Genomic DNA, 14,756 nt, shown 5'->3' with positions numbered 1-14,756 from the left:
CGACACTATAGCCGCGAAACAACCTCAGACGTGTGCAAACCTATAGCTCAGTCGCGACGAGATGCCCAGCCGCTCGATCCGCCGGCGTTCGACCCTCCTACCCAGTTGCACACTTTCCATTCGCCGGCGCTTAATCCTCCTGTCAAGCCGTCGGTATTCCTGCCATGAGCCAAGTGAAATTCTCAAGCAAGATTTGATTCCCAAGTTCGTGAGTCAGTGCCAATTCGAGCCACGAGTGTCAATTTCTCAAGCCACGTTTTCAAGCCATCGTCACATATGGCTACCAGACTCGCTCGCAATTCCATCCAATCGAGCGATTCTGGTTCTTTCCAGCCAAGCGGATCTGACTACGTTCAGGAATAGTTGGCTCAGTTGCAGCTTTAGATTAAACAGCAAAATGAGTCAATACAACAACAGATGGCCAGTCTTGGAGAGGCTCTCGGAACTATGTCAAATGGTCGAGAAAAAATATCAAATTGCTCAGCTTATTCAGAAAGCCCAGTAACTTCTTTCCCTACTTTATCTACAACTCAATTGCTTTCTGCGAATCCTTCTAGTTATATTGTATGAATGAAATTAAATGGCCATAATTATTTTTCGTGGTCCCAATTTGTGAGAATGGCTCTCGAGGGTCACCATAAGTTCGAGTATTTGACTAGAGAAATACCAAAACCTAGACAAGGCTACCCTCAGGAACGCGCATGGAAAGGAGAGGATTCTCTATTCTGATCTACGTTAGTAAGAAGTATGGAACCCCAGATTGGCACACCCCTGCTGTATGTTGCTATTACAAGAGATATTTGGGAGGCTGTGAAAAAGTTGTACTGCACACAACAAAATGGAGCTCGATTGTATGCACTTCGTAAACAAGTCCATGAATGTAAACAAGGAACCATAGATGTCACAACTTACTTCAATAAACTATTTTTGATTTGGCAAGAAATGGATTTATGTCAAGAGTTGATTTGGAGTTGTCCGTGTGGAGGAGTTTTGCACTATCAGTTCGAAGAGACAAACCGATTCTATGGTTTTTTGGCAAGACTTAATCCAAAATTTGATGCTGTGCGAAGTCGAATTATGGGAGCTCGTCCAGTACCCTCCCTGATGGAAGTGTGTTCTGGAATCCGACTTGAAGAAGATCGGTCTAATGCCATGAATAATCCAGTAATTCAGTTAACTAATTTCGCTGCGTTTAAAGTATCAAGAACTGACAAACAAAATGGAAAAGTACTTCCAGCCTGTGAACACTGTAAGAAGCCATGACACACTAAAAAGCAATGTTGGAAGCTACATGGTCGTCCTCCAAATTGTAAAAGACGACAATTGGGACATGGACGTGCATTAGCAAGTGAGTCGACAGCTGGTCCTAAACCATAGAATCAAGAGACAAGTTAAAATGACTCCAGTACAGTGGGTGTCAGTGCAATCGCACAATCAGGTACGCATTACACTTGTGGCCTTGTTAGTATAAATGGAAACCATGGATTCTAGACTCAGGAGCTACGAACCATCTAACTAGCATGTTGGACTAGTTTTTGTCTTATTACCTGAGTGTTGGGAATGAAAGGATCAGGATCGCTGATGGATCATTCGCCCCTGTGGTCGGAAAAGGCCATTTATCACCCTTTGAGGGTTTTACACTCTAAGACGTTCTACATATGCCTAAAATTTCTTACAATTTTCTATCTGTCAGTAAGATTACCAGAGATTTGAAATATAGTGTTATCTTCTCACCCAATGCTGCTATTTTCCAGGATTTGAACTCCAAGATGACGATTGGCACTACCTAGCATGATGGGGGACTTTATTTCCTTACTGAAGATACCTCCTCTAGGAGTTGTGATACGACTAGTTTACTGTCTCCCTGTTTTTCCAATTCTGAGACAGATTATATGTTATGGCACTTTCATCTCGGTCATCCGAGTTTTCATTGTATGAAATATTTATTTCCCCATCTATTTAATAATATTAATGTTTCTAACTTGAAATGTGATGTGTGTTTCCATGCTAAACAACCTCACGTCTCGTTCAAACCCTAACCTTATAAGCCTTCGAAACCCTTCACCCTTTCTCATAATGATGTGTGGGGTCCTTCGCCGGTTACAACCACTATTGGCAAACAGTGGTTCGTAACCTTTATAGATGACCACACTAGGTTGACCTGGGTCTTTCTCCCTACTAACATGTCTGAAGTAACGTCTGTCTTCCAGCAGTTCTACAATTCTATAGAAACCTAGCTTAACTCGAGAATCACCATTCTCTGGAGCGATAATGGTCGGAAATTCTTTAATAATAAGTTCGGGGAATTCCTCGTCTCTAAAGGAATAATCCATCAAAGTTCATGTGCCTATACCCTTCAACAGAATGGCGTGGCTGAACGGAAAAACCGTCACCTAATTGAGGTTGCTCGGTCACTCATGCTATCCACATCTCTTCCGTTGTATCTTCGGGGAGATGTTGTTCTGACAGCAACTCACTTAATAAACCGAATGCCTTCTCGGGTCTTAAAGTTTCAAACCCCTTTTGACTATTTCAAAGAGTCATAGCCTGATAACTACCTTACCCCTGATGTTCCATTTCGTGTGTTCGAGTGTATTGTGATTCTCCATACCCATGGCTCTCATCAAACCAAATTTACCCCTTGGGCTCAAAAGTGTGTTTCTGTGGGATACCCTTCATTAATGCGGATACAAATGTTACCATACTTGTTCCCCCAAGTACTCTGTCTCCATGGATGTCAACTTCTTTGAAGCACGTCCCTTTTTCCCCCCTTAGTCATCTTCCGGGGGAGAGTATAAGTGAAGAGTCCAACTGGGGTCTATGTCCTTGTCTGCCAAACCTTCCTGAGTCCATTCCCGACACAAGTGTCAATGCTCCTATTCTTCCTACTGAGCAAGTCCCATGGATCATGTACTATAGGAGGAATCTTAGAAAGGAAATAGTGTCGCCGATAACTTCTCTGGCTCCAGTACATGAGTCAGAACAAGTGACAGTTCCAGGTACGAAGTCACTTATTCCTAATAATGGTAAAATGTATGGTGATAATACTTGTGTTGAAAGTAGTGCAAGTAGAGACAGTACCGAGAGCGTGACTAATGTGGATACTTATCACCATGATACTACTGACAGTAATAGTGATAGTACTAAGGATTTGGCTAGTACGGGTGAAGGCAATAATGAACTCCAGGTTCCAACTAAAAATGTTGAAGAAGGTACATATGAGACAAAGCAGGATACTGGGTATGATGAAAAGTTAGAAGATCAGAAAGACCTAAATGAGACAAAGCAGGATACTAAGTGTGATGAGAAGTCAGAAGAACAGAAATATCATGATGCCTCTCTTGACATTCCTATTGCTTTAAGGAAAGGAACAAGGTCTTGTACGAAGTACCCAATGCAGAGTTATATGTCTTATAGTAACCTATCTCTGGTGTTCAAAGCGTTAACTACTAGCCTAAACACTATTTCAATACCAAGCAACATATATGCAGCTATTGAAATTCCTGAGTGGAAAGCCGCTGTCATGGAAGAAATGAAAGCTCTTGAGAAGAACGACACATGGGAACAAGTCACTCTTTATGAGGGACACAAGACAGTTGATTGCAAATGGGTGTTTACTGTTAAGTATAGACCTGATGGTACAATTAACCGGTACAAGCCACAGTTAGTGGCCAGAGGTTTCACTCATACCTTTGGGATAGAGTACACAGAGACTTTCTCTCCTGTAGCAAAGTTAAATACTATTTGTGTGCTCCTCTCAGTTGTAGTTAATAAGAATTGGCCTTTGCACCAGTTTGATGTGAAGAATGCATTCCTTAATGGAGATTTAGAAGAAGAAGATTACATGAGTCAGCCTCAAGGATTTGAAAAACAGTCCAGTCGCAAAGTTTGTAAACTAAAGAAGTCATCATATGGGTTGAAACAGTCTCTGAGGGCCTGGTTTAGCAGATTTACTGCATTTTTAAAATCACAAGGGTACAGTCAGGGACATTCAGACCACACCTTGTTCACAAAGAAGTCTGTGTCTGGGAAAATGGTAGTTCTAATTATCTATGTTGATGACATTACAATCTCGGGGGATGATGCTTCAGAAATAGATAGATTGAAGAAAAGGATGGCTGAAGAATTCGAGATCAAGGATCTGGTAAGATTAAGGTATTTTCTCGGAATGGATGTGGCCTGGTCGAAGAGGCATCTCTGTCTCTCAACAAAAGTATATGCTAGATTTTCCTAAAGAGACAGGTATGATGGGATGTAAACCAGTTGACACTCCTATGGAAGCAAATATTAAGCTGAGTGATCTAAGTAGCAGTGCACCATTTAACAAGGAGAGGTATCAGCGTTTGATCGGGAAGCTTATTTGTCTCTCCCATATGAGACCAGATATTGTACATGTAGTAAGTGTGGTTAGCCAATTTATGCAGTCTCCTTATGAAGAACATATGAAGGCAGTGGAACGAGTTTTGAGATATTAAAGGCTTCTACAGGCAGAGGATTAATGCTCAAAAAGTCAGATAGACAATGCATTGAGGCCTATACAAATGCTGATTGGGCAGGCTCAGTGGTCGACCTCAGGCTACTGTACATTTGTTTGGGGTAACCTTGTTACATGGATGAGAAAAAAAACAAGGGGTGATTGCCAGCAGTAGTGCCGAAGCTGAATATAGGGCCATGAGCCTTGGAATATGTGAAGAAATATTGCTGGAAAAGGTCCTAATTGATCTTAACCAAAGTCATGATCGGCCAATGAAACTCTATTATGATAACAAGGCTGCTATAAGCATCGCAAACAACCCTGTTCAGCATGACAGAATGAAACATGTAAAGATTGACAGACATTTTATCAAAGAAAGGCTTAACAGTGGAAAAATTTGTGTTCCCTATGTTTCTTCTAATCAGCAGATTGCAGATGTACTCACATAAGGGCTATCACGACAACTCCTTGACTCATATGTTAGCAAGTTGGCTCTCGTTGATATCTACGCTCAACTTGAGGGGGAGTGTTGAAAAATAGAATATTTGCCCTTGGGGCCTTTTTTTCTTTTCATGTGTATCCTAGGGTTTCATCTTTTTCTGTTTAAAATGTAACCTCTGGGCATTACTCTATATCACTGAACGTGGTTTTTTTCTCCCTGTATTAGGGTTTTCCACGTAACCAGTGCGTGTCCTTTTTCTTTTCTCTTTACTTTTCATCAATATGTATAAAAATATTTGGGAGATAAGACATGTTTTAGAAACATGTCGACCTTTGGATATTAGCATAAGCCATTATTTTCACATTCTAAACTTTACAAAAATTTTGAAGATTTTCCTAGAGCAGAAAATTGTGATAGCTATAATTTCACATTCTTAAAGCCCGACTATTTATACAATAGATATATTTGTCTGTGTTTAGTGCACACAAGTTTGAAAATCATTTCTTAATGAATTTAGGTTGTTATACAGTTGAATTCAATATTTGCCAAATATTAGAACTTTTTTTAAAGAAAAATGATTTTGATAACGACAAAAAGTAATTTTCAGTGGTTGAAGAAATAAGAACACACATACCTTGCGAGTGAAAAAGGGTTTTGGATCAGGTGCTGCCAATACTGAGTCTTTACCTTCTTCTATGCTTATCATTCCATTTGAAAAGCTCTCCATTTCATTGCATTCTTTTATTTCCAATGTCTTCAATGAAGGAAACTTAAGCCTGCATTTTCCGTCGTAAAACCTTGCAAGTCTTGGTAAGTTACGTAATCTGATTTCAGTCAGTTTGTTAAAAATAATTTCACTATTTTCATCTTCTGCTGCTTCAACGACTATGGATATCATTTCTTTACTTCGATCGAATTGAGATTCACCAGATTCTTTGTCACTGAAAGGCTAAACAAATTTTTCATTCCATGGCAACCACGTACTTGAAGATCAACCAAGTTGAAGAATGTGATTTGATTGATGTTCTTCAATACGTGTGTAAGATTAGGAAGATCACACAATTTTAACTTCTTCAAATTTGCACATTTTTGGATATTGCTATTACCAAATACTTGTACCAACTGGAGGCAAGTCTTAATTTCCAGTTCTTCAATATTGTATAATACTTCATTCATTTCCCAGGGCAAAGTAATCAAGTTATCATTGTGATACCCAACCAATGTAAGACTTTGGAGTTTGAGAAATTTTGATACGAGCCAAAAGCTCTCCTTCTTTTCCAAGTTACAAGTCATTGTTAATGTTTCCAAGCTCTGGAATCGTACTACCTGAAATCCACAAATAAAAGTCTCTAAACCCTTATTATATATATTGATCAAAGCAAAAAAAGTTGTATGATTAACAAAACATAAGTTAATTAGTACCAAATTAAAGCATATACAATTTTTGCATATATTGGTTATTAATAATATTGAAGATGTATTAGTTACCTCTCTCAACTTTGAAGCATCTTCCACTGGAAATATTTCATTTTGCTCATCCACATTTAACCATTCAATTTCTTTCATATATTTGGTGAAGGACGCTGGAAAAATACTTTTCAACTTTGGACAATATGTAACATTGACATACTTTAGATTTGGAAATGCCAAAACATCACCAGCATCTTTGTTCCACACGTACATTAAAGTTGGTAGACGACTTAAATATAATCTTCTTAATGGCACTACTGCTTTTGTATCACGGAAGGTCAGCTTTTCAATTTCAAATACCCTTTCCAATAACTCACATGAACAGATTTCCAAATCATCTAAACAAACAAGTGATGCCACTATATTTGAAGGAAACACGCATCCCAACTTGTTGCAATATCCAATCTTTATTGTTTGAAGTTTGGAAAAGGAACTTCCGATTGGTCCATTATTATACCATAGCATCTCCAAATTCTTACATGTATCAATGTGTAAATACTCAAATTGAGGAAATGAAACCTGCAATATTATTAAAATCTCCCCAGTTAAAAAACAATTTTGGGTTAATCAGCACCAATATTAATAAGCATCTTTCATCTAATGGTTGCAAAGTTAATTTTTATGATTTTGAAGTTTCCTAAAATGGACTTTAATGTTTGTCAAATGTCAGTGTTTTTTTTTTCTTTTTAATTAAAAAGTGATTTTGATAAGGGCAAAAGTGATTTTAAGCATACTAAACTAACATCCAAACATTTTTTTTTAAAAAAAGTTGAGATCGTCGGTCAGTGGGTGCACCCGAATATCTCAATTAGGTTAATACATCCCTAGTGACTTCATCATGCTCCAGTCTAAAAGATGCATTGATTGAAGAAAAATACAAGGTAACAATTCAAAGGAAAGATCTTGAAAAGGCTAGAGGAAAGTCTTCCAATTAAGAGAAATACAAGCAATATCATAATTAAAAATAAATTTGATCTAGTACTCCACATGGTAGCAAGGTTAATAAGATCTTCCCATAAGTGACCCAGAGATTTAGCTTCCTCATTGGAAGTTCTCCTATCATGTTCTATCCAAATTGACCACAGGCTTGCATCTAAAGATTGCTCCATAGCACTTTCTTTTTATTATTTTGCTTCAATTGTGTTATGATATATAAAATTGCATCTCGATTGCTCGACAAAGAATTATTTATGGCAGAATTTAGGATGGTCCAAATATGTTTAGCATAACGACATCGTATAAATATATGGTTCGCGAATTCGCCAGTCTTTTTACAGAGAAATACACCAATCTGGACTAAGTGTCATATTAGGAGATCTTACCTATCTTTTGTCCCATGTATTCATGTCATTATGCAGTAGGGTCCATAGGAAGAAAATGCATTTTTTAGAGAGATGAGAAGACCAAAGATGACCAATATCCATATTGAGATCACTAGGAAGAGAAATAGTGAGGTGCCTTTCCATATATTTAACATCAAATGTACCTCCAATGACATGACTCCATTTGATTTTGTCTTCCCCGAATCTTATCTAGGACTTACCTAGTCATTGGATATATTTGATTCCATATAATTTGTTCTCGATCTATTAGACGCCTACAAAAGTAGGGGTAACCAAACAAAGGAATCCTCTTTCCAGGCATCCTTAACAGTAATAAGTTCATCAGATCACAGTGCAAAATATCTGGGATGGAGAATATAAAGTTGATCGTTAGATGTCCATTTCTGGAACCAAAAGAGGGAGGAATTACCATTGTAGATAATACTTTGTGTCTCTTGGCATGGAGTCACCATATCTGGCTGCATGAAGCCAAGGGGCCTAAAAGCTAGTATATCTACACATGGAAAGGAATGATCCAGGGGCGGCTTTAGCATATTTGTTCTCGATCACAAGTTTTCAAAGGTTATCAAGCTCGGTGAGAAGCCCCCAAAGCCTTTTGTCGATGACAACTTCATTTGTGATCTTGATTCTGTCAATGTCGAGACCTCCTTTATCTTTGGAAAGGGTAATATAATCCCATCTTGATGGAACACAAGACATACGCAGCAGAATAAAGATCTAATTACACTCTAATTGGTTTTAATTAAAATTAAAATAGCACACAAATATAAGAAAAAACAGTCAATTAAAAGGGATATTGATAACATGTAGAAATACAAGTTATTTATACAGTTTTATTTAGATATTGCGGCAAAAAGAGAGGAAAGTTGCGTTGATAGTATATGAATTGGCTGAGAAATACGAAAATTATGAAATGTCACGAATGCATCCACTAACCCCATTGTGATGGCGAAATAGAATGTTCCAGTCTTTGTTTTGCAGGAAATAGGACACCACATGTGTTAATGGCTCGAAAACAAAATATACAACGCATCTACAATGCATGTGCCAGTCGATCAAGAACAAAGAAATGATCAACGCAATGATGGCGCATGCGACGATCGATTAAGGGTTATAGAGATCAACGCATTTCAATCGCATGTGGTAATCAAAACAAAAACACTACATGCGGCGATCGATCGAAGATGTGAAGAGCAACGCATTTGTGGACTATGCTGACAAGTGTACAACTTTCTATTGTACGCTTCTAATAGATTGATCGTGGAGCAGAGAGGAATTCTCCATTACACCATGGCAGGAATTATTAGAATTATACAGTGGGACCACCAATTTAAAGAGTCAAGGTTTTGTCTATAAATAGCTTCTTTGAATTTGTTGCAAAGGAGGCTGGTCTGAAGAGACTTTACAGAGAAAATCTAGGAGAACGACGAGACAAGGCTGAAAAGTGAGTCTACGAGCAAGGAATTCTTCTAATTCCCGAAGCTGAAGCTCTATGCAAAAGGGTCACTTCTACTGGAAAGCAAACCTTAGAATGAAGCTTTCCTCTCCACTTCATCCATACGTCGGCAAGCACAAGTCTCCGATCGGGATCTGTGTCAAGACATTAACACTCTTTCCATATTTGTTTCTATTTTTTTATTCATCTTCCGTGTTCATCTTCTTTGATCTTTCATTCACAAATCATGTATCAAATGCTTATCTTTAGATTTAAACGCTATTATTGTCATCATTATCACCTCTCTGTGGCTTTCCATACATTCATCATCCATTTTATCCATCATGTGTTCTTAATCCCCTAGGTAAAAAGGAAGAATTAAGCAAGTGAGTTAATCTTGTTAAGGTAATCGACTAAGTTTAGCTAAAGCATGCTCGACGACATCTTCACCTGTGAGAGCAGAAGTGAATATGTTATTCCGCCTATCTAGAGAGGGTTGGAAGAATGCGTCAACTAAAGTGAGAAGTATTTCCAGAGATGGAAACAACCTTGCACTTATCACGTTCATCTCTGTTTCACCATAGACGTGTGGGAACGCGACCAATCACTGAAAAGTGTAAGCCAAAGGAAAGTGGAACCTTAGTTGCGTCCTTAACGAGATTAATGAACTTGCAATGTCCTTTCCCTCTACTCATTCTCTTTCTGCTTCATTCACAAGACTTGCCATATTATTCATTAGATTCTTTTGTACAACTTCACAGCCAGTCCTCACCTTGTATCATAGTAGTTTAGAAATTTATTTTACAACGCATCTTACTTTTAACGCAATTTATATTTCTGTCAAACCAAATTCTTTATTCTTTATGATAATCTTTCGCATATACCAAATTAGCATCACATCTAACGACAACAATAAAGAATATAGTATAGGAATAAGGTTGGGTGCATTCATAGTGTCCCAGAACAAAGTGGGCCGCATCTATAGTGTCCCAGAACAAGGCGCCCCTACCTCGAAAAAAGCACAAGGTAAATATGATTTACTAATTGCTAAAACTTGTTTAGTGGAGTATGATACCTCAACCTAGATATTGGATTCAGGAGCCACTATTCATATTTGCTTCTCTTTTCAGGAAACTAGTTCCTGAAAAAGCTTAAAGAAGGCGAGATCACCCTCAAGGTTGGAACAGGAGAGGTTGTCTCGGCCGAAGCAGTGGAAGACTTGAAGTTGTTTTTCAACGATAGATATATCATACTAAAAAATGTTTTGTATGCTCCTAAAATGAGACAAAATTTAATATCTATCACATGTATATTGGAACATATGTATAAAATATCTTTTGAAATTAATGAAGCGTTCATTTTTAGAAAAGGTATTCAAATTTGTTCTGTTATTCTTGAAAACAATTTATATAAGTTAAAGACCAACTAAAGAAAAATTTGTCTTAAATATTGAGATGTTTAGAATAGTCAAAACTTAGAATAAAAGGCAAAAAGTTTCTTCAAATGCCTATCTATGGCACTTAAGACTTAGCCACATATGAGTCTTTTCTTGAGGGAAAAATGACTAAGAGATCTTTTACTAGAAAAGGTATAAGACCCACAATATCCTTAGAGCTCATACATTTGGACCTCTGTGGACCGATGAATGTCAAATCTCGAGGTGGGTATGAATATTTCATCAGTTTTATTGATGATTATTCAAGGCATAGTCATATTTACCTAATGCATCACAAGTTTGATTCTTTTGAAAAGTTCAAAGAATATAAGGTTGAGGTTGAGAACCAGTTAGGAAAAACAATTAAGACACTACGATCAGATTGAGGTGGGGAGTACATGAACTTAGGATTCCAGGACTATATGATAGAATACAAAATCAAGTCACAACTCTTTGCACCTAATATGCCTCAACAGAATGGTGTATATGAAAGAAGAAATAGAACCTTGTTGGACATGGTTCGCTCAATGATGTGCTTTGCTAAGTTACCTGATTCTTTTTGGGGATATGCATTAGAAACTGCTATCTATATTTTGAATAACGTTCCCTCTAAAGTGTTTCAGAAACACCTTATGAGCTATGGAAAGGGCGTACAGGTAGTTTACGTCACTTTAGGATTTGGGGATACCCGACACATGTGTTGGTGCAAAATCCTAAAAAATTGGAAAATCATTCAAAACTATGCCTATTTGTAGGTTATCCAAAAGAAACAAAAGGTGGTCTATTTTACGATCCTCAAGAGAATAAGATATTTGTATCGAAAAAAGTCACATTCTTAAAGGAAGAATACATAAGAAGTCATCAACCTCACAGTAGACATGTATTGAATGAAATTTCCAAAGACGCTACAGATAGAGCTAGTTCATCTACTAAAATAGTAGATAAAACTAGTACATCTGGTTAGTCACATCCTTCTCAAGGGTTGAGAATGCCTCGACGTAGTGGGAAGGTTGTTTATCAGTCTGGCCATTACTTAGGTTTAACGGAAACAAAAGTCGTCATACCTGATGACGACATAGAGGATCCATCAACCTATAAACAGGCGATAAAAGATGTGGACCACGATTAGTGGGTCAAAGCCATGGACCTCGAAATGGAGTCTATGTACTTCAATTCTGTCTAGGAACTTGTAGATCAACCAAATGATGTAAAACCAATTGGTTGTAAGTGGATCTATAAGATAAAACGAGACCAAGCCGGGAAAGTACAGAATTTTAAAGCTCGACTTGTGGCAAAGGGTTATACCTAGAGAGAGGGAGTGAACTATCAAGAAACTTTCTCTCCCGTTGCCATGCTTAAGTCGATTAGAATACTCTTATCCATTGCCACCTTTTATGACTATGAAATTTGGCAGATAGATGTCAAGACAACTTTTCTAAACGGCGATCTTGAGAAGAGTATCTATATGGCTCAACAAGAGGGATTTATTGCATAGGGTCAAGAACAAAAGGTTTGCATGCTTCAAAAATCCATTTATGGGTTGAAACAAGCTGTTCGATCTTGGAAATAAGATTTAATACTGTGATCAAATCTTATGGCTCTGTACAGAATTTGAGGAGCCTTGTGTTTACAAGAAGATCGTCAATTCTACTATAGCGTTCATAGTTTTATATGATGACGATATTCTACTCATTGGGAATGAAGTAGGTTACCTAACTGACATCAAGAAATGGCTAGCAATGTAGTTCCAAATGAACGATTTAGGAAATGCGCAGTATGTTCCCAGGATTCAAATTATTCGGAACCATAAGAACAGAACACTAGCCATGTCTCAAACAACTTATATAGACAAAATGTTGTCTAGGTATAAGATGCAAAATTCCAAAAGAGGTATGTTACCTTACAAATATGGAATTCATTTGTCAAAGGGTCAATGTCATAAGACATCTGAAGAGGTTGAGGATATGAGATGCATTCCCTATGTTTCCGCAGTAGGAAACCTAATGTCTGCAATGTTATGTACTAGACCTGACATATGCTACGCAGTAGGGATAGTTAGTAGATATCAGTCCAATCCTGGATATGATCATTGGACTACCGTTAAGAATACCTCAAGTATCTTAGGAGAATGAGGAACTACATGCTCGTGTATAGTACTAAGGATTTTATCCTTACTGGATACACCGACTCTGATTTTCAAACCGATAAAGATGCAAGAAAATCTACATCGGGATGAATGTTCATTCTGAATGGAGGAGCAGTAGTGTGGAGAAGTGTGAAGCAACTTTATTGCGGACTCCACAATGGAAGCTCAATACGTAGCTGCATGTGAAGTAGCAAAGGAAGCAGTATGGTTGAGGAAATTTGTGACAAATTTGGAAGTCGTTCCAAATATGCATCTGCCTATCACCCTATATTGTGATAATAGTGGTGCAGTTGCAAATTCAAGAGAATCAAGAAGCCATAAGTGTGGCAAGCATATTGATTGCAAATACCATCTTATCTGGGAGATTGTACATCGTGGAGACGTTGTAGTGACCCATATATCTTTTGAGCAAAACATTGTTGATCCTTTTACAAAGCCCCTCACGACTAAAGTTGTTGAAAGTCACCTTCAGAGTCTAGGTCTACGGAGTTTGTAAACTAGGACAAGTGGGAGAACTTTTGGGTATATGCCCTAGTTTATTGTATTCATATATTTATCGTACTCATATGTTTCTCACTTAAATTCAAAATTGTGATACTCCACTAGGAGTTTTAGTCCAAGTGGGAGTTTGTTGGATTTAATGTCCTAAAACACGTTTGTAAATTGATAAACGTATGAATACAATAAACTAGGGCATATACCCAAAACATCCAACTAAGTGAGACCCACCATTTTTAAAGTCTCCACCTATAATCCAACAAGTATTGCAAAGGTTTGTCGGAGCATCTAATTCAGCCCATCACTCATTTTTTTTCTCCAATTGGCTAGCCCATATATATCATATAGCCACCAGTTGAGCTAGCCAATTTTTTGAGCGGAATGGATAACGATAAGCATCCTTCATAGACTTGAACAACATTGTGAATTAATGAGTCCCACATATTAATAATAGGCCTGAAAGAGCCATTCCCTTCAATATTGATGGAGCTCCTAAAGATAATGAATTTGTTATCAACATAGGGGAGTTTAGTTTCCCTAATAATAGAAAAATCTTGATTGGCAGTCGTGATCACTCTCTTTACAATAGCTCATTTATGGGCAGAGCCAATGCCCTCACGTTCCACTTGAGAATCTTCGTATTAGAACTTTAGGCCCCAGATCCTTGCTTCTAGTGCAGAATTTCATGTTGGCTGTATTTACAAGCGAGGAGACAACTCGATAGTTATTTTCCATTAGCCAATCATGTAGTTGATTTAAAAATTCAGCACTTCTACCCAATTGTTTTATTTGCTTGTTTATTTCTTCATTGCTAACTTCATCAAATAAATTCTCCAGATTACTATTTTCAGGGATAATCTCTAAGGATTGATCACTAACTTCATTAATATCTGAATTCTCCGTAGGTGTACTATCCGAGTTGGTGATATTTGTTTCGTTGTATATTGTATAGTCTCCAAAGTCCACGTAAATTTCATCGATATGGTGACTAATGGTCTCAAAATCTCTCGACTCTTTGTTACCAGTATGAATTCGGTCTTTTTTCAGGGGAATTGGGCGTGCATCCTCTTGCAAGATCTGACTAATCTGGGCTTGATTGTCTACAGCTGACTCAACCATATGGGCTTCCTTTATCTATAGCTTCTTGGGCCCGATTTTGGCTAGGAATTATTTCCTGCTTTTTTTAAAGAGGGATACAGCCGGTGCAAGGTTATTATCATAATAGACAATATTATGAAATGGGGAAGGAAAAATACCTTTTTTATTTTTTGATTCTGCCCCTATGGTTCGCGGATGATAATTTCCTTTGTCTTTCAAATTTTGATATGAATTCCTCTAAAATGCAACCAACCACCATAGCTTGGTATGAATTCTGGAGCGGAATGGATTTTAGGATCCAATTTTTCAAATTTAACCGCAAAACCCCCCATTGTGACCCATCCTTGGTTATAGCAGAGCAGTCGAGGCTGTTCGAGATCACATACAAAGATGATTGCTTTATCAGCATGGAAGG

At 37.7% G+C, this 14,756-nt stretch overlaps 2 protein-coding genes across 2 annotated transcripts; one reads left to right on the top strand and one right to left on the bottom strand.

Moving 5' to 3' along the window:
* Window positions 1-747: 747 nt before the first annotated feature.
* Window positions 748-1,263, top strand: LOC120089076 (uncharacterized). Its single transcript, XM_039046503.1, has one exon. The coding sequence runs from the start codon at window positions 748-750 to the stop codon at window positions 1,261-1,263; it is 516 nt and encodes a 171-aa protein (XP_038902431.1).
* A 3,511-nt stretch (window positions 1,264-4,774) lies between these two features.
* Window positions 4,775-6,599, bottom strand: LOC150033342 (uncharacterized). The gene is made up of 4 exons (XM_090306379.1): window positions 6,405-6,599; window positions 5,952-6,242; window positions 5,551-5,865; window positions 4,775-4,795 (listed from the first exon to the last, which is right to left on the bottom strand). The coding sequence occupies exons 1-4, from the start codon at window positions 6,597-6,599 to the stop codon at window positions 4,775-4,777; spliced, it is 822 nt and encodes a 273-aa protein (XP_090162505.1).
* Window positions 6,600-14,756: the final 8,157 nt, after the last annotated feature.

This window comes from Benincasa hispida, chromosome 10 (assembly GCF_027475165.1).
Source record: "Benincasa hispida cultivar pf3 chromosome 10, pf3_genome.v1.1, whole genome shotgun sequence".
In the NCBI taxonomy this organism is placed as follows: domain Eukaryota; kingdom Viridiplantae; phylum Streptophyta; class Magnoliopsida; order Cucurbitales; family Cucurbitaceae; genus Benincasa; species Benincasa hispida.
Note: the sequence above shows the minus strand (reverse complement) of the source record. Positions and strands in the feature narration are given on the sequence as shown.

Excerpts from the sequence above, each read along its gene's own strand:
- LOC120089076 (XM_039046503.1), top strand. The coding sequence starts at position 748 with ATGGAACCCCAGATTGGCACACCCCTGCTGTATGTTGCTATTACAAGA.
- LOC150033342 (XM_090306379.1), bottom strand. The coding sequence starts at position 6,599 with ATGTACGTGTGGAACAAAGATGCTGGTGATGTTTTGGCATTTCCAAAT. Across the intron at positions 5,866-5,951 it reads ATCTTCCTAATCTTACACAC|CCTTTCAGTGACAAAGAATC; the intron begins GTATTGAAGAAC and ends AAATTTGTTTAG. Across the intron at positions 4,796-5,550 it reads AACCCTTTTTCACTCGCAAG|GGTTGTTTGCGATGCTTATA; the intron begins GTATGTGTGTTC and ends CATGCTGAACAG.